The sequence below is a fragment of the Pyxicephalus adspersus genome, chromosome 1, assembly GCF_032062135.1.
Source record: "Pyxicephalus adspersus chromosome 1, UCB_Pads_2.0, whole genome shotgun sequence".
NCBI lineage: Eukaryota > Metazoa > Chordata > Amphibia > Anura > Pyxicephalidae > Pyxicephalus > Pyxicephalus adspersus.
Window position 1 is genome coordinate 177,368,900 of NC_092858.1, and position 24,409 is coordinate 177,393,308.

Sequence of the window (24,409 nt, forward strand, 5' to 3'; positions counted from 1 at the left end):
GCGGATCCGATCCAATCACCGAACAGACGGCCATTACACTGCCATTCAGGAAACAGGAGGAGTTCACAGCAATGTCAGAGAGGAGGACTGGGGAACAAAATATCAGAATATGATTGGTCAGAGCAATGGCACCAAAACTCAGATTTATCCCAATGGTCCTATGGGAACATGGCGGTGCTGAGCTTTCCTTCTAATAGTAATACTTACCTTCCTGTCATACTGATCCTCTGGCTGCAATAATTACTGACATACAACAAATATGTACCTTAGGAGCTCCTACTTCTTTTGATGCTTGCTTGTTCTGGATCACAGACTCTTCGTTTACTGAACCATTGGAAAGGCAATAACTTTAGACTGCGGTTTAGAAATGACAGACGTGTACTTCTAACCCTAAGTCACATTTTTATGGTTTAAAGAACAAAGAAATGAGGAGAAAACTGGAAAGGTGGAAGAACTCTACTCTGATACATTGAGGTACATCACCAAATCTAAAATGATGTCACTACCACTAGGAGCTTAGCCAGTGATAAATGGGCCCCACCCTAACCCCTGACCCCATGTATTTTTGTGATAGATACAACCGGGTATAATTATAAATGTGTCTGTAAGGGCCCCAGACCTATACGGTCAGTTTATACCTTATTGTTCAGGTTTAGCATCAAATGGGAGGGTGGCTAAAAGGCAACTCCAGACATCAGCGTCTCCTTAGGGCTTCTGCCCGTATTTTTTAAACAAAGAAGGCAAACAAACAGAATGATCCACAGGGGTGGTGTCAGCAAATCAAAAGAAAAGCCTCCTAGCTAGCAAAACAGATGGTTGGAGCTATCAAACCAGCACCTCACCTTTTACAGGTACAAATGAGGATCTGGCTGCTACAGCCACTGCTGCTTAGCACCAGGTGTGCTATATAGGCTTGTAAGCCCCAAAACAGAATTTCATAACAACCAGCAGGGAAAGTCAAATCTCTGTTGGTTTTACCTCAGTACTGAAACCTGAGATACCACGGTCCCACATAACATCCATCCAGGACATTTCCCAGTGACACGGGTGCCCTCTTTGTCCCTGTGTTACACATGTACAAGGTTTTTGTAATCATTTTTTTTCATGAAAATAACTTAACAATTAAACACTAGATAGCTGCACCATAAAATATTCAAATGTTTAAAAAAAAAAATTCAAAAAGCACAACCGGTATATATTAATAATGGTGAGACCACAGATGAATGGGCCAATCAGAAATATGCTGGAATATAGAAGAGATCCAGGAATATAATATAGGTACAAGAAGAGCCCCGTGCCAGGCAGAAGTCAGGTTATCAGAAAGAAAGTAATAGCATGGAATCTATTTATTTGTTTTTAGTAACACTTTTACTCACAATTCTTACAAGTTTTAATTAAATCCAGTGCACAAAATGCATGAATTTCAAAAGTGTGTGAATCTTGGAAAAAGTACCCAGTACAAAATATAAACCCCCCACCCCCTTTTATTTAAAAAAATGTTTGATATTGGGAATCATCACAATTGCTTTTTTTTTTGTACAATTTGTGTTTTGGTGTATTTTGTACTCCCTGGCTGCCACACATGGGGGTGGTGTGAGATCTTTGCTTTGTGTAATGAAATAGCTCCTAGGACCATTTGACTAAAAAAAAAAAAAACTCTGGTAATTTCTATGGGTGGTGATGAGGGTAAATATAGAAAGAATTAGGGTTAGGGATTGCATTGTCTGCAATCTGTTATACAAGAGTGATGGCCATTGGTGCATGTGCTCCTCAGATCAGAGTGTTTGGGAAATAATTTCTCATCTGGATGAAAGAAAACAAATTAGGTTCATATAAGCTTTTCTGTTGTACTGCATCATATTATCTCACATTATAGTGATAATAACCGCCACTGGGTGAGATGAGTATATAGTGTTGGATTAGGGTGTTCCACCCCTCCTATAGATGAAATGTTTGCCCACAATAGGCTCTGCAAACCCAGAGACGTCCTGGCTCCCCACCCTCCCCAGATAAGAGGTGATTGTCTCTTTCCTCCGCCAGGTTTGGGGTACATTGCTCATTTCCCATCATGGCCACAAGTTTCCTAAGATGGGATGGGCTAGGATGGGATTTGTAATTTTTGTTCTCTGGGTCTCTGATTTGTAGGTTTTTCTCTATTAGATGATTTATGAGCTGTATTTATTCTTTATTGAAGGAGTGGATGTTCCCTGACATAGTGGCTGTGATCGGTACTCATAGGAATGTTTTATACATCGCTACTTTCTATGGTGGTATTTGTTGATGGTTGTTGCTTGGCGTTTCCTTCTGAGGGTGTATGTTGGTGTTGGGAATAGTTTTGTTTTGGGGCTGAAAAGGAAAATGATTTTGTTTCTGTCTCTATCTTGTTTTTTGTGTAATCTCCATTTTGAAGCAGAACTATTCATGAGAAATATAACAAGTAATTTGCTTTATTATGGGGGGGGTGAACATCCCATACAACTAGTGTAGTTTCTCTACCTGTCTAATGTGTTAATAAGAACAAAGGAACTGGTCACCTGGGGAGGTGTGAAGAGATTCCAAAGATATCAAGGCCATAAATTGTTTAGGAACATCAATCACTCAGGATTCCTGAATAGTCACTTATCACTTCAAACCTTTAATTACTTTTCTGTAACACTTACTTTACTTTGTATAAATAATACCATCTTTTGTGAATAAATCAGAACAGCAACTCTATATGAACTGGTGTCTGTGTCTGTTCTCTTATGATTGTAATATTAACCGCTGATGTTTTCCTTAAGAAAAAGATAAATTTCTTCCTTGACTGGGCTCACATCAGTACTAAAACAGTTGTTCTGGTACATCAGTTGTGTATATTGTATTGGGGCTCCTAGGATGAGAATAAAGAATAAAACTGCAGAGGGATCACTTTGTATTTAGTATTTATGGATTGTTGAAACCAATACCAGATCTTCCATGTCCACTAATGCCAGCTTTGTGTAAAATCTGGTGACATACAGATCTATGTGCTTGTACAATCTGGTCATACAACTTCTATAGATTTCCATTCTGACCGAATAACTTGTTCAGTTTATACCAGATCAGGACCCACACTATATATCTGGTAAATGTAAAGGGGATTGTACAATCAGGTTGTAACATTTAGCCAAACTCAGTGTCATGCAGCAAGACGTGTGATGTACACACAAGGAATCCTCCATACTTGCACATACCAGCTGTGGTGAGACCATTTTCTAAACAATGACGGATTAATAACAAATTGCTGTGTAACCACAAAAATGTTGTGCCCAGCACTGGTGGCCCTTCTGCACCACTCACCTCTGGAGTTGGGGTCATATCCTGTTATACTGACTGCGGAACTCATGTTGGTTGACAAATGTTACAAAGTATATGAACTGCAGAGGACAGCAAAGTGAGGTCATAATGTGTCAGAGTATTTGGGGTCCATACAAGACTAAACATCGATCTCTGTGCTTGTAGATTTCAAAGTGGAGTTCTCAGCACCAAAAACAAATATAAAACCTGCAGATCCCCCAACTCCAAAACTCAAACCCCCAACTGTCCCCAACACTCACCGTCCCCATCCTGGACATGTGACCAATACCACCCCTCCCCCAAAACATGTAATCATTACTGTAGCTGATCCCCCTCACCTGGACAGGTGACCCCGGATCTGTTCATCTCTGACCGGCTGACCCCATTCTCCACAGAACAGGTGATGTTCCAGGGGCCCGGTGACTCCACAATGGCTGTAATGTTATTGGAGGAAGCAGAATAATTCCCCTGGGATCCTCCAATCACAGATACACGGATATTGGGGTTAGTCCCCTCCTCCACCCTGCAGGAGATCTCAGCGCTGCCATTCTGGTGACATGAGACGTCCAGGATCGGAACCGATACTGGAACTGAGAGAGACAATTATTTCCATTTATAAGGTCCAATATATACACAGCATGTTCCTATCTCCATCCTTACCTGTAACCAGGTGAGCAGACACTTCCTGTGACACCTTCCTGGAGGAGACACATTCTACCTGTGTGCAGGACTCCCCCAAATACAGAATGATCCCCACTAACATCACATCATGGATCTGGGTGGGAATGGTGAGGACGGGGCAGATTGTACATACGTCTCTCCCAGCTCCTATATAATGTATGTATATAAAGACACGGAGCGGGGAGGACGCTGCTAGGAGTGTAGGTGGCCATTGGATGGGACTTACCTTCTACATGAATGATGTAATGATCTCTCTGTATAACGTCTCCATTAGAGTTGTGTATAATCACACCGTACATCCCGTCATTCTCCGGAGTCACATTGTGTATGATCAGACTTCCATTCTCTGATATCCTCACATTGGGGGAGATTCTATCATTATATACAATCGGTGTACAATTCCTGTGTCTGAGTATGAGGATTGCATTGTGTGTGGATGACTTTCTATATTTCCACTGAATCTCATCACATCTCCTTCTATCTGTATGGATCAGGGTGAGATTGTGTCTGATGGGGAGGAGAAAGTCAGATCCCGGCCGGGTAAATATTTCTTCCCAAGTTTTCCCTGCACAGAGAATACAGATAGCAGTCAGGTCACATTGCAGTGTACACTCCGCTCTCCCCTCATATAACACAGATTGGGGTATAACCATCCCTGGGAGATCCCAGAATCTCCTGAGACTGACAACACCCCATATATTATGTGAAGGCCAAAAATTGTTTTCAGTGCATAAAGACAATAACCGTTTCACAAGTAAATACACAACAAGCTATGATATCTAAAAATTTCCATAAGAGATGCTTTAAAGAACCTCCTAGAGCTAGCCATGATAATATTAAATATTCTTCCTGCTATGATATGCATAGGTATACCTAAACTGCAATTGTGCAACACGCCTTATGCATCTGTAGGCACCATATACAAGCTTTTGTATAGCACACATAATCATGTATACCCTGAAGATAGTTTTCTCCTTAAAATGCCATTAAAACAAATTCTTGGTTTATACTTGGATCACACCAGTAGATGGTGCTGTTTCCCCATGTAATGTATACAACAAACAAACTCTCTGGGTCAATAACTGTTGGAGATGCTAATAAAATTTGTTAAAAAGATACAGACTGAGGTTATGTGACTTTAATGTTTTGCTCTTTTTTTTTTATTGGCAATGAACAAAAGCAGACATATACAGAACATAATCCTTCAGAGGTAGAAAGCAGCGTAAATTATAAATAAAAAGAAGGAAGCCAGAACAGGGCAGCTTCAAAATATGTGCAGCAGCATACCTGTGTGTCACCCACACCTCCAACACACTGAGCTTGTTTTGCCAGCTGATCAGGGGCTCTTTACCATCTAGTGAGCAATCTTTATTTAGTCTCTTGATACCAGTTGCTAACAGAGGCCTTGTGCCTGTAGTATAGCATGAGATCTATTTGGTTTTCGGTAAACCTATTATCAAGGTCTGTCTACCATTTGGTAACGAAATAGGGCACAGAGGAATCATGTGCTGTCAATTGCAATTCATACATATAGGAGAGCAAAAACCTCTCAAGGGTTCTCCAGGGACACATAGCCTCTCTAAAGCAGTGGTCGCCAACCGAGAAAATTTAGGGGGTCCGCGGACCATGTCCCCCGTACAGTTCCTAGGCTCAGGGAAGTGGGCAGGCTGTGTCCCTGGACACAACCCGCCCACTCTCCCATCGTAGGCTCAGATCTACGATGGAAGAATGGGCGGGGTTATGTAATCATGACGTCACAATGGGGGATGTTTCTCCAACTTTAAGTGACATCCAGCTCCCCGCGCATGCGCCATCAGGAGCCGGTAATTTTAGTGGTCGGCGGGACCAAAATGTTTGGCGACCACTGCTCTAGAGGGCCAAGGAAGCAATAGAAATCCTGCGCTGGTGGCATGGACAAAACAAATTTGTTGAAATTGTATCTTTCTCCAGATATCTAAGCAGGGAAGGGAGTGATCTACTTAAATCTTCTCTGTGCTGAACTAGGTGGAATGTTGCATAAAATGGGTAGCTCGGAAAATGCGTCTCTCGATCTACATCTTAAAAATCGGATCCTGCCTACTAGTTGGAAACTTGGGGTGTCCCAGTATAGGAGACATGGGGGAGGGGAAGGCAGTAACCCCTTCCGCATGGAAATACTTTGGGACTACCTTAAGCGTTTCACCTATCAGAGGGTGGTGACGTAGGCTAGCCCTATCCTCAAGTGAGGACCATGTCGCCGCACTTAGCATTATAGGAAACCTTGAGTCTTCTAAGCTCACCCACGCCTTAAAGCTGGCATGTCTGTCTACCAGGCGGGTCAGATGTACTGCCCTGTGGTATAATATCGAATCCGGGAAAAGCCAACCCCCTTGATCTTTCAGAAGCCAAAGAAGAAATTTATTAAGGTGGGGGGTTTCAGCGTTCCAAATGAATTTCAAAAATTCAGAGCGAAATTTATGCAACAAGTGGAGAGAGATATGTACTGGTAGAATCTGAAGTAGATAAAGAAGACGTGGCATGATGTTCATTTTTAAGATATTGCAACGGTCAAACCAAGAAAAGGCATGTTGACTCCACCTGCTGAAGATCACGTGTATTACATTATTATTAGGAAGTGGTAAAAAGTTCAGTTCAACTACTCTTCTCAGGTCAGCTGGAATGTTAGTGCCTAGATATCGGACAGAACCCCGTGCCCATTTAAACAGGAAGGAAGGACACCAGAGTTTTCTGAAGCCCAGTTGGCAAGTTAATGTCCAGTACCTCTGATTTCTGAAAATTAACTGGGTATATTGACGCAATTCCTTTAGTAGGTTAGGGATGGTCACCTGGGGAACAGTAATATAAAAGAGACGGTTGTTCACATAGGCGGCAACTTTTTGGTCAATGGAGCCTACTTTTCCCTTGATATCTGGGTTCTTGCGAATATGACCCAACAGGGGCTCAAGAAGAATAAAAAGTAGGGGAGATAGTGGGCAGCCTTGTCGTGTGCCACTGGTGATGGAAAATGGGTGGGAAAGGATTCCATTAACTCGGACAGAAGCGGCGGGGTTTCTGTATAAGGCCTGTATCCACATGAAAAGTCTACTGGGAGCGCCTATAACAGCAAGGACTTGTCTCATATAATCCCAGTTCACACAATCAAACGCCTTTTCAGCGTCTGCCGAAAAAAATCAAAAAAGGAATTTTGTGTGTGGTTACATAATATATTATATTAAATGTGCAAGTGGTATTGTCTCTCGCCTCCCTGAGTGGTAAGAAACTGCTTTGATCCGAGTGGATAAGACGCTGAAGGATAGGTGTATATCTATGTGCTAAAATGCTGGAAAAAAGCTTAATATCACAATTCAGGAGCAATATCGGTCGATAATTTGCACATAATTTAGCATCTTTGTCAGGTTTCAAGATGACTGTGATGTGGGCCGTGGGGGAGTCAGCTGGCGAAAGTCCAATAAAGGCCATCAGGAATGGGCCCGAGAATTGAGGGAGGAACTACCTATAGTAAGCCAGGGGGCATTAGTAATAGCTGCCTGTAACTCAGCATCCAAAGCTGCCAAGGCGCCCTCCGGTATCCTAGGGATACCTGAGGCAATCAAATAGGTCTGTATATTTGCAGCAACCGTGCCTGAGAGGCATGTTTCAGAATGCCCTCTGAGGCTGTATAGCTTAGAGTAAAAATCCTTAAAAGATCGCCTATATCCTGAGAACGATGTAGCAGAGTACTGGGGCTCGAGCCCTTTATACTCTTACGGCACGTGACAAAGCTTTCCTGCACTTATTACTATACTCGTAAAAAAAGGTTCTATATTTATCTAGCTGACATCTCGCTTTGGAACAGTATTGTATATTAATTTTCTCCCTGAATGCTACTAATTGGGCTTCCGTGTCCGAAGAGTGACCCCTGTTTATGTCTAGTCTCAAGGTCGTGTAAATCCTGAAGTAGCTGTGTTAGTTGCTGCTGACACTCTTTTTTTTAACCCTATGGCCCTGCCGTATCAATAGACCGTGCAAGTAACACTTCCCAAACAGTCAGCGGGTTAGGAACTGTTGCTTCATTCCTATCAAAAAAAAGGCCGAAATCTCCCCCTCTAAGTGAGTTCTATATTCTCCTGAAGTCAAAAGCGACTAATTTAGACGCCATGGACTACCACCTGTGGAAGAAACATCAGAAGACACCGTGATCAATATCGGGGCATGATCAGGTCAAATTTCCTATCTCTGAACTTTGTACCCTGATGATAAGACATCCCCATCAAATAAGCCACCCCCCGATTTTTGCTCAAAACATTAAAATAAAGCACCCCCCCAAATAAGACACCCACCGATACCTGCCACTGTGTGCCTCTGTGTGACTCCTCGTTGCTGGCTGCAGTGCAGAGTGAAACTGAAAGTAACTTCAAAGGACAAGCAAGCTGCTGATCCCTGCCCTAACGGAGTCTGTTACCCGGCGAGTCAGTGATCAGAAGGGGACAATGAATGGCACAGAGTGATCAGAAGGGGACAATGAATGGCACAGAGTGATCAGAAGGAGACAATGAATGGCACATGAGTGATCAGAAGGGGACAATGAATGGCACATGAGTGATCAGAAGGGGACAATGAATGGCACATGAGTGATCAGAATAAGACATCCCCCTGAAAATAAGACCTAGGGCATATTTTGGCATTTCAAAAAATAGAGAGTGCCTTATCATAGGGTAAACAGGGTAGGAGATGGTATCGTGTTTGACCAGGAAAAAATCTATACATGAATAGGTTTTGTGTACCAGAGAATAGAAAGTAAAATCTCGCTCATTAGGGTGCTGTATTCTCCAGATATTAGTAAGCTGGTGGAGATCCAAAAAACTCTTGAGGCGCCGTAGAACAGAAACATACCAGCAACATTGAGGTATTCTTCCAAATAAGATACTTGATTAGTGTTAGGAAGATACACTTTAACCAGGGTGAATAATTGAGAGTGAATCTTCTCTTTAACAAAGAGGTATCGCCCCTCAGGGTCCGCCTTCAAAGTGACTAGTGTCCAAGGAAGGGATTTATCAAATAATATAGGTAGTGCTATTCCGCAGGCACCGTCCGCCATAGACTGAATGACCAGCCTGTCAATGTAATCAGTAGGCTTACTGACACTGATAATAGTACTTAAAACAGATAAGTATAAATAACCCAGACTATAAATAGCAAAAACAAAACAGTAAAGCAAGGAGAACTGATTGGGTTCAGCTAGAGAATGAAAAATTCTCCCTGAGACCGTTGGCATAGGGAACTTATCTGTTCTATGCAAGGCTTCCGGACAGGGCCAAGCAGATAACTAAAGTGGACCATAAACCACTAGCCCCAGTCCCCGGTAACACTGCGGTAGTGATTGTATTTAAGCAGCCCGGTCACGTATGGCAACAACACTAATCACAAAAAGCATTGATAAACTTATTGAGAGGAGTAAAAAACTCCATGGCAGGGAGAGACAGCTTAATATACCCTATAGGACATTGCCCTCTATAGTTGCAATCTATCAGAATAATAATGTACCGTTATATAATCGTTCCAAGGTATCTGTCAGCTGAAATCAAATATAGAGAATTCTCTTCTATACCAATCAGTGCATTCCAGCATTTCAATAAGCCGCATAGATATCGTAAATGGCAGTGAGGAATTTAATGCATATTATATAAAACAGGGATATTATTCCAGCAGCAAACTCTCCCCACTATATACCGCATATATCACCTTATTCAGCAAACCTGTGATTTCTAAGAAACAATATCAGCAATGAATTGCAGGCATAGAACATATTGCAGTTCAGCTGTAATGGCAAATAGCATCAGCAATAATATCAAAAGGACCAACAGCCCCAGGAAAGCATCAATCCTAGTAGGGTGAGGATTGGGTTTCATTAGCTGTGGGGCCCGAGGTGCTCCTCTTTCCTCGTAAATCAACACGCGCAGGCTTTTAAGGAAAATCTCTTTTGCGGTTCTGCAGCAGAGAGGCTGCCACTTCTGTAGGGAAATCCAGCCAGTTTGTGATAACAATTGGGTCAACTCCTAGCATACAGAATAACGCAGGAAAAGGTGCATGGCGGTGTAAAGCAAATGTCTCTCCACCTTTTCTTACTAACACATGGAATGTCTGGCCCCATCTATAACATGCTCCCACAGAACAGATCAGCTCAATTAGTGGTCGAAGTACACGGCGCATAAGATTTGCGCTGAGACATCCGGTAATAACTGTATGCTTGCACCATTGAAGTCCACAGAACATTGCCGCCAAACCTTCCTCATAATCTCCTTTTAAAGTGTAGTAGTAGACACGGCACCATTGGGCAGATTGGAACGGCGGTCTCAGATGCTGCGTACTCTGTATACTCGGTCAAGTTCAATGGCCGTCAAGAAGCTTGTTAAGAATAGCAGTCACAGTAGCGTACAGGGCAATATTAGCTGTGGTGTTAGGGATGCCTCTGAGGACGCACGTTGTTTCTCCTACTGCGATTTTCACGGTCGTCAGTGCAGAGCAATAAGGAGGTAAGCTGTGATTTTACATTCCCCATAGAAGATTCTAAGGTGGTCACAGTGCATTTCACATTGCTAGCAGAAGTTTCCAGGGCCAAAACTCTAGTATTGCTCTGCTGACCTACTTCCAGATCTGTACGTAAGGAGCTTTCTAGTCTGGCAAGCATGGCTTCCAAATCACTTTTTGTAGGTAATGTGGCAAATAGCCCATGCAGCATGGCATTAGAGACAAATGCCTGCTGCTGAGTGCGAGCTATCCTGGGCTCTGGGGAGGCAAACTCCCGGGTCCCTTCTGCAAACATTGCTGGGCTCTGGGGAGGCAGATTCCCGGGTCCCTTCTGCAAACATTGCTGGGCTCCCTGGGCTGGCAGGAGAATGGGTCATGGAGCTTCAGGACTGGCTGCAGGGGCTCCCATGCTGGTGTGAGGAGGAGCGGACAGACGCCATATTGGGCCCCACGTGCTCAAGGGCAGGAGAGCTTTGCGGGGTGAAATAGCGGGCTAAGTCAGTCTGTTTTTAAATAAATGTTTTTTTAAAATAACAGATCATGAGTGTATTTATTCCTATTCATTTTATTTTGTATTTCTGTTGATTACTGTTTTAAATGTTAGCAGTGGCAAACACATTCTTTTGCTATTGTGGTGGTTACACTGAAATCCCCCCATAGTTCTATAGATTGGCCCATTGTCAGTGGGTGTATTGGGGATCCCCCACCAATCATTGGTCAGATCTAACACTCGGGGCCCTGAGCAGAAGGCACAGCACAGTTCAGGTCACAGCAACTTCAGGAGGGCCGAGCACTGGGGATCTGGGTGGGAATGGTGAGGATGGGGCAGATTGTACATACGTCTCTCCCAGCTCCTATATAATGTATGTATATAAAGACACGGAGCGGGGAGGACGCTGCTAGGAGTGTAGGTGGCCATTGGATGGGACTTACCTTCTACATGGACAATGTAATGATCTATCTGTATACCGTGTCCTGGAGATTGGAGTGTTCGCAGTGTGTATATCCCGTCATTCTCCGGAGTCACATTGTGTATGATCAGACTTCCATTCTCCGATATCCTCACATTGGGGGAATGTTTGGACTCAGACAGATTACAATACTTGTGTGTGACTATAGGAAGGAGTAATAATGCATAGTTCCAGGAAATCTCATCACAGCTCTGTCCTCCTGCACCATTCAGGTTGAGATTGTGTCTGATGGGGAGGAGAAGGTCAAATCCCGTCCGGGTGAATATTTCCTCCGTTGAATTTCCTGCACACAGAATACAGATAGCAGTCAGGTCACATTGCAGTGTACGCTCCGCTCTCCCCTCATATAACACAGATTGGGGTATAGGAGACCCATAAATCACATTTGATCTGAACCCTGCAGTGTTTTCCTGATGTTCACCATTTCCTACGATCATTTCCATTACATTTCCAAAAAAATAACTGTTTAATGATACAAGGAGCACAAGACAAACATAATGTCACCCAGTTCAGGTTTACATTTACTTTAATTAAATTTAAAGGTAATTAAGTCCAAATAAACTGTAACCCAGTCATTGAGCAGCACAGTGCAGGTACAGCGGCTTCACAAATTATTCAGACCCCCTTACCGTTTTCATTATGTACCGTAGTAGCCTGATCTATAATTATTTAAAAATGTTCTCATTAATCTACACTCAAAACAGCATAATGACAAAGTGAAAACAGAACTGTACACCATTTTTTACATAAGAAAGAAAAAACAAAAAATCACTTTTCCATAAATATTCAAACCTTTTGCAAGAATGCTAGAAACTTAGCTCAGGTGCCTCCTAGTTGAACAAGATTCTCTGGTTTGATGAAATGAAGATTGAACTGTTTGGCCTCAATTCCAAACAATATGTCTGGAGGAAACTAGGCCCCACCAATCACCTTCCCAATACCATCCAAACCGTGAAGCATGGTGATGGCAGCAACATGCTGTGGAGGTGTTTTCCAGCAGCAGGGACTGAGAGACTGTCAGGGTTGGAGGAAAGCTGAGTGGGGCAAAGTAAAGAGATTTCCTCAATAAAAATCTTTTACACAGTGCTCAGGACCTCAGACTGGGCTGAAGGTTCTAACATGACAATAACCCAAATCGAGGACAACACGAGGGGGGCTTAGGGACCCTGACTTGACCCCCATTGAACATCTCTGGAGAGACCTGAAAATGGCCTTGAAAGGGGTCTGAATACTTTCTGAAGCCACTGTAAATGTATAATTCAGATTCTGGTATAGAAATAAATTAGGCTCTCTGTGCAAATGAAAGGCTCCCTGGAGAGTGTGCTCTCCTAATATTTTTATTAAACAGGATTTATATAGCGCCAACATATTATGCAGCGTTGTACAATAAATAGGGGTTGCAAATGACAGATAAATATAGACAGTGACACAGGCGAAGGAGAGGACCCTGTCCCAAAGAGCTAACAATCTAGGAGGTGGGGGAAGTATCACACAATAAGAGAGGGGATATGGAATAGAGGGTAGTGGGGGTTTTATTAAGGGAATTAGGATGCCCACCAATATATTTTTAGTGAGGGTTTAAGGGACAGAAGATGGATACGTGAGGTTGAAGCGTTGGGTTTTGAGGGCTCTCCCAAATGAAAGTAGGAGCAAGCTGAATGGGACAAGAAAGACCATTCCAGGGAGTCGGGGCAGCTCTAGAGAAGTTGTGGAGCCGTGCGTGTGAGGAGGTTATTGTACAATTTAGTGAGGAGGTCAGTTCCCTGAGGTCACTGAAGGAGCGAAGAGAGCAACTACGGGGGATTTTTCTATCAGGTCAGAAAGGTAAGTGGGACAAGAGCTGTGGAGGGATTTGTGTATCAGGTAGGTAGGTGGGGGAGGAGCTGTGGAGGGATTTGTGTATCAGGTAGGTAGGTGGGGGAGGAGCTGTGGGGGGATATCAAGGCAAACCACAGGAGCTTAAATTTGATTCTGAGGTGAAACAAAAGCCAGTGTAGAGATCTGCAAAGTAAGGCAGCAGAAGAGGAGTGGTGGGAAGGCTGTGTATGGGGTAGGTAGGTAGCTGGGAAAGCTGTGTATGGGGTAGGTAGGTAGGTGGGAAGGCTCTGTATGGGGTAGGTAGGTAGGTAGGTGGGAAGGCTGAGGCTGTGTATGGGGTAGGTAGGTAGGTGGGCAGCCTGTGTATGGGGTAGGTAGGTAGGTGGGCAGCCTGTGTATGGGGTAGGTAGGTAGGTGGGCAAGACCTGGAAAAGTTCTGAATATGGGGGGTAAATGAGAGGGCAGCGTGGAAGGTGACACCAGGACAATGTGCCTGAGGGGAGGGCAAAAACCTGAGGTATTAGAAGTTGCATTGTTTGTATCGGTCTTTAATTTGTGAACGCTATATACATACATTTCAATAATAATATTAATGTCAGGGGGAGATTTGGAATGTCAGGGGGAAGATGATGAGTTCTGTTGAATGCAGGATGAGTTTCAGAAACCTTTCAGTCATCCATCATAAGATAGTTTATGGAATGAATTACATTCATCTAACTTATTACTGCTTTCATATAAATGATTTCTGGAGGGACTGGATATAGAAGGCAGTAGTTATATTTCACACTATAGGACAGTCAGTTTCTGCATACACACCATTTAAAGATGAGCCCTGGCTCTGTTTTTATTTCACTGATTGTTTCTATTGGTTCTTCTTTCCTTGCATTGTGGAATGTTGTTCAGTGTTGTGGAATGATCATGGTATTCCCTTCCTGTCTCATCCACATTCACCGACCTTTGTTATATGTAAACTGACTGAACAGCTTCCATGTGTTCAGAAATCAAAGCTTGGAACTTCTATCTCTGCCCCTGGAACATCCACCATTGACCCTCAACCACTAAGGCCTATTACATTTCATGTGAAGTGAACCCGAAATGAATAATGTTTCAGTCTGATCAGAACCTCTAGATGTTCCAATTTTCAATCACTGCAAAACAATTGGATGTGTAGATTGTTACACTGATCATTTTTGTGTTATACCAATATTAGGAAGACCTCTACGTCATTCTCTGCCAGGAAAACCAATGCCAAATGTTACCCTCAGGGTGATAGTTTAGAAAGCTATCACTGTATAATCTCTGTTATTATCATCTCAGATATTGCTCCATCTCATATCACAGTACTGTATTACCCCCTCTATATAATGTTCATACATACCTCTGACCAGACACAGAAGGGCCCACAGGAGGAGGACACGCAGGGGACACATTGCTGGGGTTGGCGTGTCAGGTCTGCATGAGAAAAAAAGAAATCAGAGAAAAATGAGGATGATAATTTGTTTCAATTTTATATTCCCTGCTTATTTCATAAATATAAAACTATACAAACCCCTGAAACTTCACCATTATATTACCTGTGCTGCCTATTACAAGAGGTTCCCACCATCCCTGTGCTAAATTCCAGGGCCAGTACATATGTGGTGCCCATTATGAGGGGTTCAGTATTCTGGCTGTAAGAATTTTTCACACAAATTTTCTATGAAATCCCTGATATGAGAAGAGATCCTGGAATTACTTATCCTTAGCAGCTTTTCCCACATGTGCAGTTGGGGTATTTCCTCGCTGTACCTGGGCAGATTTCATATATCTTTGTACGAATCTTTCCTGCTTATGTCCTATTTGATCACATTACCCATACTGTGTACCCTATATCCCGTTACCTGTCACCAGTAGATATAAAGCGTTGAACCCGACCCCAGAACACTGAATAAAAAGAAAATTCCTAATTAGAAACAGTAAATTAAAAGATAACTCTGGACAAACTTCCCTGTATATATTTCTCCGCATCACATTGATCCTGTTACATGGGAAAGAAGGAATTGGTTAGCCTTGGAACCAACACATCAGGAAACACAAATCTATCTGAAATAGGTGAATAAACCCAACATGAATCTTATTTTCATAGAATTTTCTCTCCAATGTTTCCATTTTTCACTTCCTGACAAAACTTGGATTTTTTCCCCCCGTTTTACTTCCCGATATTATTACTTCTAAAACAGCTTGATGTCAGGAAACAAACTATCGCGATCCTACATAGAACGCTGACCTCTTCTCCATGATTACAGCAGGGTGAGATACTGGAGAAGGAGCCATTATTTCTGTCTGCAGGGCCCCGGGGCCCTCCATTAGTGATACCAGCACAGAACATTACATCCTCCACTTTTTTGCAGAGGACACTTCATAACACAAAAGCTATCATTTCCCTAGAAAAGGAACAAAACTAAAAACATAAAGAAAATGACTCAAAGGTCAGCACCGCCCTACCCCAGACGACATTTGAATTAATATTTTATGACCATTACCAGGAGATGACTTACGGAGTCCCTATAAAGTATCAGTAACTGGGAATACATTCATCTACCTGATGGGAAGATTATAATTATTAAACGGGATTTATATAGTGCCAACATATGACGCAGCGCTGAATATTCCACCATAGACCTGCACTGGATCAGGAGATATAAAGACTTTGCATTGGACCACCAAAGCCAGAAGTTTTCTTGGTGTATAGGGAACCAGTACCAGTACCAGTACATCATCTGCCCTCTCTGATGGGCCGGGTTACATTTTCTGCTCATGTTTGGACAATTTATCTCTGTATGAGATTCCTTTCAAATTTTTTTAACTTTCATTTCTGTAATTAGTTTAGAGAATTGTTCTGTTTCCAGAATATTCCATGAATAGGTTGGCCTCGTGTGTACACCCATGGAGCCTGCGTGTTACCTGTATATTACCTGTGTGTACCTGGACCCAGCACTGTAATCCTGGTGCAATATTCCTCTGTGTGAGATTGTGTGCAGCTGAAGATATCATTTCTGCCATAGACAGAGACCAATGATTGTCCAAGGATTTCAGCAGGATGATATGTATGAGTTATTTATCGGACTTCCCAGGGATAACATCCCTACCTGAGGGGAGCGGAGACTGGGGCTGTGACATGGATACATATTAAAGGCACAGGTAAGAGGAAGTGTGTGTGTTCAGTATGAATAATGTGCAGATATTACCAACCATAGGCAGATACCACTAACAAGGATGTAGGGTCAGTCAGGATAAAGAGTGCTATTGCTAGTGCAATCAGAGTTATTCCCGACGCTCTGCTGCATCCCTCCCACTTTCCTGGATGGAAGAGAGCAAAGCAAGGATAGAAAGGTCAGCCAGGCTGGAGAAGGTCACAGACAGGATGGAGAGATTACAGTCAGGACAGGGGGGTCACAGTCAGGACAGGGGGGTCACAGTCAGGACAGGGGGGTCACAGTCAGGACAGGGGGGAAGCTATACTTTCCTGTTTGGTTGGGAAGATGTGCATTGTACAGACTGTATATTGTATGTGTTGAAGCAATTCTAGAAGCTCCCATCCCTGCACGGCTCCTTCCAATACACAGCTGGCCCCTGGCTCCCCAGATCTCCTTTCTTACGGAAGGGGGATAAATGCTGCCCACCGTAGCAGCCATAACGTCTTCTGTACTGCGTTCCTTCAGTTGTGTTCTACATTCATTATGGATTTCATTATCCTCCATTGTATGACATCTGCTGCTGCATGGATGAGAACAGGAATTACCACAGCAAGCTACTCTGCATTGCTATCCCCAGGTCTATTAATGACAACCATGTGTTACTAACACCACGTACAGCTTTAGAGAATACCCCGAGCATGGTATTTGAGGTTTTGAATTGTACCTTGGATATTTAAAAGATGTTCTCCTTGCAGTACAGTTATTTTTGAATACTTTTTGGCATTGGTACATCACCCCCCAGAATTTGCTGTCCCATAGAGTTCAGTTGGATTCAGTTGGAGTGAACTGAGATGGTTGAATGTACTGTACTATACATGGAAGGCAATAAGTGGATATTGGCACAGGTATAGTAATTACTGTCATTCTCAATGTGTCCACTAGGTGGTGCTATACTTGTTTTCATTCACAATGAGGTCAGTTTACTAAAGGAATATAAAACTATTCACATAGCAAAGTGAATGATTCACCTAGTAAGAGATATTTTACACAGCTTAGTGAATGAGAATCTCTGCTGACGTTAACCACCCAATAATGTGCACGGAAGATCCAGGTTTTCTTCTATATAATGGGGTAATCTCTGCAATGTGAATTATCACTTGGCTTCAGGCCTGAGTATTTGCCCCCTGGAGTGGTGACTGTAGGGGGCAGACATTGTCACCATGTCCAGTATAAACATTTTATCCTGGCAGTGGTATAAAGGTAGGTACACGCAGGAGAGGGGATTTGCCCAAGGCCAGGTAAGTACACATCTAGAACAGGGAGGTACTGTGGGGGAGGGGTTGGGAAATCTATAACACACGTGATTACAAAGCGGAGATCCGATTGGCTGACACAGAAACCTCTAGCTCTGAGGAGAGGAGGACATTATATGATGTACAATACACACAGAGGGTGAATGTGACAATTTTCACCTTACTACAATCAGATTCCATCATTTTCTCTTTGGAGGAGTTTGAGGCCCAGCTGGCAGATTCTGTCAGATCACCTCACAGCCATCGATTACTGGTCTATTCCCATCATACAGGCCCAGGTGACCCACCAATCAGAGCACAGGGTCAGCTGTATACTGCACCCCATCCCTGGGGGGCGCTCACACCAAAGAGGAGTCACATTCCTGGTTTAATGGCCTCCAAGGAAGAGAAATGAGGAGAGGAATCATCTCACAGCTGTCACCTCAGATGTTCCCGCCTCACCGAGCTCTCCTGTGATTGGTTGTCTCTCTGCGGTCCCTCAAACTGTTACTTCATGTAATCCCGCCTCTTAGCGGCTCTAATGGGATTGGCTAAAATTGACCCGGCACTAATGCTGTCCAATCAGGTGTTCCCGCCTTCCACAACTCTCCTGTGATTGGCTGAGGCAAGCTTTCACTCATCTCACGGTTCCTTCAGGTAATCTCTTCCCCAATGGTGATATATGGGGGGGGGCACCTCAGTCACAGGTAGGGCCGATCTCTGCATGTGTACAGATGCTTCTATCGCGATATCCTGCACTGCTCTGCTAATGTTCCGGGGAATAACTGTCTGGTGTAATTCTCACAGCTGCCACTGGATGGCGACTTAGACCTCATAAGAACAGCGGTCACCGAGCAGTGGTCCACAGAACTTTACAGGTAGGCCCGAGTTACATACCTCTGAAGGTTTGTTCTTAAGTTGAATTTGTATGTAAGTGGGAACAGGTAGATTATTTTAATAAATGCAATTAGGACAGATGTTTGTCTTAGCATATTATTAGGTAGCATGGTGTCAGTTACTGTATAAGATCCTCACTGTGAGCTAATCACAAACAAATGCAGCCTAGACCTTCGGGAGCAAGTTGTGCTTTAATATTTAAAATGAAACAACGGCAGAGTTTGTCTTGGTCATTAAAGAGTTACAAGAGGCAGCAGGAAGAGCTCACCCCCTAAGATCACCCACTACCTCAGCTGTGTTTAGTAAAAGATTACTTCTGCAAGTCATACAAACGGCCCCTCCCCCCATCAAGCCTCCGTCCTGCACACCAACAAGCAGACCATCTGTATGTCCGATGTCCTTCACTCAGGGACTACCTGTATTTGTAATTTATTTGTCATTATTATTAATGAAACAAAAATAATGCTCTAATAAATTTTTATATTCGGAATGACAATTTTCACCTTTATATTTCATGAACTGAAGGGACGCAGCGTGACGTCGGTGTAATATTGAGTTGTATGAGGCAACCGCTGCCGAGCCGTACGCTTCAGTATTGTTTCCACCATTACAGCAGTCACCCCGCTCCACCAATAACGATTCTCTTCCCGTTGTTTCATTTTATTTATTTCTCAGATGTTCTGTTAGGTAAGTGTGACCTTAAAGAGGAACTAAACTCAAAATCCCCAAAACACAAAAAATACCCTTACCTTCCATCCCGCAGAGCAATCGATCGATCCGGAGGTCTCTTCCATCGGGTCGCACATTGTCCCGACATCCGTCTTTGGGCGCTCCGGGCGCTGCCATCTTTGACTCTTCTTCTATGTCCTTCTTCCTATGACCCCGGCACGAGATCGGGTCACAGGAAAAAAATTGCAGATCTCACCGTGCATGTTAGAGATCGGCACTTTTTTTCCCTTTTAACAAAAAGGCTCCTTCTGCACATGCCCCCAATGCCTAGGCATGCACAGTAGGGGCACCCAGAGCCTCCCGGGGTGCGTGACTGTTATTCGTCTGTCATTTGCAATCCCTATTTAATGTACAGCGCTGCGTAATATGTTGGCGCTATATAAATCCTTTTTAATAATAATAATAATAATAATAATATTTTTAAAAAATCAAATACTAGAATTCTCACTTTACATTGCCTATCCTTGTATGTAAAGTGAAAACTCTTTAGGTACGCTTTAACTTTGTATTTTCTTTACCTGTTATATTTACCGGCATCAAATAATCTGACTGTTTTCTTGTTTGGTCTCAGAATGAAATGAATCCATAATGAGTGCGAAAAAAGAAATAATATTTTGTATTTCTTTAGTAATCCCAAAGATAATGATAATAGTAACAATAGTAATACTTCACTGAACCGATCAATGAATCAGAGCCGCCACAGTCCTTGTCAGCACCATTAGGAAGATTATTATTATACAAATGGATTTATCTTATTTCATATTAATGGTCTGCGGGATTTAAATGATGAATTTAGTGGTTGGTGAGGTCGGTGACAGCTGTCATAGAATGTAACTCCGGTTCTCTGAATGGGCATTGGGCTTCCTCCATACCAAGTGATAGAAGGGGTCATCAAGATCCAACAATCTCCCCCATTCACACCATTGGGGGATTCTGATGTAAAGTCCAAAGAAAAATACTTAGGGTGAAAAAATAAATCCATCAAATTCACCAACTAGCAAAATAAACATCCTAGATAACTCCCTATAGATATAACTGACCCAGAGGAAGGCAAAAAAACCCTTATAACCCCCAGGTACAATTTGCTCCAAAATTTTCCCTGATCCCATGAGACAATCGGATGTTCCCTGGATCAGCAGTCTCTGTTATCTATAAATCCTTAATCCCCAGTTATATTCTGTGCTTCTAGAAATCATCCAGCTTTTTCTTAAAGCAATCTATAGNANTTGCTGAAACTCCTTCCTGAGGGAGCCGATTCCACATTATCACAGACCTTACAGTGAAGAATCCCTTCCTTATCCGGAGCTTAAACTTCTTTTCCTCCAGATGCAAAGAGCGCCCCCTTGTGCTTTGTAATGACATTACAGTGAATAATGGGGGAGAGAGTTCTCTATATGGACTGTTTATATATTTATACAGGGTGATCATATCCCCCCTTATACGTCTCTTCTCAAGGGAGAATAGATTCAGTTCAGCTAATCTCTCCTCATAGCGGAGCTCCTCCATTCCTTTTATTAGTTTAGTTGGCCTTCTCTGCACTCTCTCCAATCACACACCATCCTGCCCTGCAGCACCGTGACAGTCCCCAATGCCACACCTTGAATTTGTAAAAGAATCAATATAATTATATATATTACAATATAAACTGTAATAAGGAATTAATAAACTGGTTATATGGTTTCTCAGAACTCCCGTCATGAAATGATTGTACCACCCCAATGTTATTAGTATGGGGGATGGAGCGGTATAATGCCCCCATGGCTGTCAGTATATCATGACTGGGTGTTGTCACACCATTCCTAATAAATGTATTGTGTCCTGGATGTATGAAGGTAACTCTTACACATAGGCTTTAGCTGTATTATCCACAATCCTACTCATACGGATGTCATACGGATATATTCACGTCTCTGCTCACAGACACCATGACAGGACGGGTTCATCCATAGGGGGGGCATCATCTGGGGTCACTTCAGATTCAGGGGAAGGCAGAACAGGCAGCGGCCTTGGGTGCTGACAACCTGGGAACCTTTTGTATCCTGAATCTCCTCGTCTGCATAATGACAGAACTGGGAGCGCAATACAAACTGCCAATTTCCATGCACTGGCCCCTATACTACATGCAACTCCCCACTTTCCATAGACCCTTGTGTATAAATTTGCCCCAGGCCCTGAAGAGCGCCGCCTCTGGTGGCTATCTCCTATATGTCTGACTATCTCATTCATTTATTGTTACAGCGATTCTTCCCCCAACACTGACCAACATGAAGATCTGGCAGCTGGACTGTTCAGGACTTCAATCAATACACAGATTGGATAATGTATTGGGCCCACCAACCAATCAGGAGGAGGACTTCAGATTCAGATGCACTCCTATCAGATAAGAGATCACACCGGGGGGCCAATCAAGTCAGATAAGAACAGGGACCTGAGGGTGCAATTCACCCGGGGACCCCAAAACTGGACAAACATTGCCTGGTCTGATGAGTCTCCATTTCAGCTGAGACATTCGGATGGTGGGGTCAGAATTCGGTGTCACCAACATGAAAGCTTGGAACCGGCCTGGTGTCACCGTTAAGGCTGGTGGTGGTGTAAGGGATATTTTCTTGGCACCCTTTAGCCCACTTAGTACCCCCTGAGCATGGTATAAATCCCACAACCCACCTTAGTATTGTCAGCCACCCCTTTTATCCCGCAGTGTCCCCATCTTCTACTTCCTGCAAGATAACAGGCCGTGTCACAGAGCTCAAACCATCTCACTCTGATATCCTGACAATGGGGTCACCGGACCGAACACGGGCCCCCACGTCACCAGATCTCCATCCAATAGAGGACCCCCGGGGTGCGAGATTCCCATCATGTGATATCGTATTATTCCAGGACCTTGGGGGATCTGTGCCAAGAAGAATCACCGCAGCAAAGGGGGTCCAACCTGGGACTAGGTGTACCTAATATAGTGGCCGGGGGTGTACATATACAGCCAATATAAATACGTGCAGATATTTTGGAGATTTTCTTACCCCCTCGTACCATTCGCCAACTTTGCATTGTTTTAGGATATCGAAGCTCTCTCCATATTTCTCGGTGAATCGCTCTGATTAAGATGTCCATACTACTGAAATGTCTTCTTGGAACCCTCCCGGTCCATATTCCAAGGTGTACACTACGACATATCCATAGAGGTGGGATGAATTTTATTTGGGGATATGAATCTAAATCTGTTATGTGTTCCTTGGGATCCAGAGGGGGTTTGGGAGTCCCGGACATCCATAAATATTTCCTGGCATCTCCGTCATTTGGCCTCCTGGACTACATAGAGAGCGTAGAATAGGTGGACGGAGATTGAGACGTTATGGCTTGCTCTACCTATCACAATCCGGATTCTTCTCTATTGGGCCCTATGCTCCTAATTAAACAGGCTAACGACCTGCAAATCATTACTTGTCTCTATATAACCCCCAAATTGCTGATGGTTTAACACAGCCAATGATACAACCACGGTGCTCGGATATTCGGTTATGGCCATAGATATCCAATCCAGTGACTGGAGAGGTAAGGTCATTGCAGAATTGTAAATCAGGACTACCATCCTTTTTCAGCTACCTACAAATACGACCTTTTGGCCAAAGCCTAACTAGGAATTTTATCTTCTCGCCACGTACTTTGTTTAAACGGGTGTGTGCAGGGGGTTCCTCTCATAGGGGATAATCTATCGGATATTGAATACCAACCCAGCAGCCATTTATTACACATACCTACATATATATAAATGGGAATCCATCCTGAGCGGGGAGCTTCCTCTGGATTTGTGGCAGGTCATATGGCATCGGGCTCCTTAAAGCTCCATATGTACCTTGTGTAAGGAAAATGTCTATAAGATACTTATACATAGGGTTATATATGTAGGGTTCATACATTATATCCTATTTGCAGTATTTGTGTTGGAGATGTGGCGGCTGCGCTCCATCATATACTTTGCATTATTGGTTATTCTCCGGAATAATGGAGGCTCCAATCAGATGAGATCCAGTCTCCCATCCAGACCACAATATTCGAAGCAAAGTGCTGATGGCGCATTATATTACTGCAGCTTGATGTCCTATACCATGGGAAGTCCATTTGCCCACCAACTTTTCCAGAATTGAGAGCGCGTGTTGGAGACGTTGGGTTGATGGAACAACTTTCGGCTTTATAATCACCTGGAGCAGATTGAGGGAACATGGCCACAAAAGCTGGTTTTAATAACATTTGACCTTGGATTGCAGAATTGTGATTCCGAGAGGCTTTTTTTTAGGGATTTTTGGGCATTAATGGTAATCTGAATAGACAAATAACTAATTTATCTGATAAAGCTAATGCCTGCTTTGAAGGCCCTTGCACATGTTGTACCCCTGATCTATCGCTTTCTTTTTGTCTTGTTTCTTAGTTTTTCTTGTTTTTTGTATTACTTGGAAATACTCAATAAAAATTACATTTAAAAACAAAACATGCAGATATGTATATTTTAAGACATTCACACATACATTCACATATATATACATACTCTGGAAATCCGTAGAACTCTGACGTTTTCTGTCCTTGATTGTTGGTGACTCAGTCCCAGTTGGGGTATCAGTGGCCCCTCTGCACTTCTATCAGTCCTAGTTAGGGGTGTTTCCTACGACCTGATCTGGACCACTATTAGTCCCAGTCAGGGTATCAGTGGCCCCTCTGCCCGGATCTGCACCCCTATTAGTCCCAGTTGGGGTAGCAGTGGCCCCTCTGCCTGGATCTGCACCCCTATTAGTCCCAGTTGGGGTGGAAGTGGCCGCTCTGCCCGGATCTGCACCTCTATCAGTCCCAGTTGGGGTATCAGTGGCCCTTTTGCCCGGATCTGCACCTCTATCAGTCCCAGTTGGGGTATCGGTGGCCCTTTTGCCCGGCTCTGCACCTCTATCAGTCCCAGTTGGGGTGGCAGTGGCCCCTCTGCCCGGATCTGTACCTCTATCAGTCCCAGTTGGGGTGGCAGTGGCCCCTCTGCCCG

The 24,409-nt window shown here is 43.4% G+C and overlaps 1 protein-coding gene and 1 long non-coding RNA gene across 5 annotated transcripts in view; one reads left to right on the plus strand and one right to left on the minus strand.

Moving 5' to 3' along the window:
- Positions 1-23,872, plus strand: part of LOC140321708 (uncharacterized) — a 42,525-nt gene extending 18,653 nt beyond the window's left edge. Inside the window, exon 2 of the long non-coding RNA XR_011919001.1 lies at positions 21,625-23,872. This is a non-coding gene — a long non-coding RNA (uncharacterized lncRNA). The remainder of the gene's footprint in view (positions 1-21,624) is intronic.
- The window catches only part of CD2 (CD2 molecule), a 198,127-nt gene extending 173,724 nt beyond the window's left edge, over positions 1-24,403 (minus strand). For 2 of the 4 annotated variants that reach the window (XM_072398494.1, XM_072398492.1), the window contains exons 1-4: positions 23,930-24,403; positions 14,671-14,744; positions 11,437-11,757; positions 4,223-4,561 (exon numbers count right to left, since the gene is read on the minus strand). In XM_072398494.1, the coding sequence (XP_072254595.1) occupies positions 4,223-4,561; positions 11,437-11,757; positions 14,671-14,722 (712 nt within the window). In that variant the 5' untranslated portion in view covers positions 14,723-14,744; positions 23,930-24,403. The remainder of the gene's footprint in view (positions 1-4,222; positions 4,562-11,436; positions 11,758-14,670; positions 14,745-23,929) is intronic. The other 2 variants (XM_072398491.1, XM_072398493.1) reach the window with 1 other exon arrangement.
- Between the last annotated feature and the right edge of the window lie 6 nt (positions 24,404-24,409).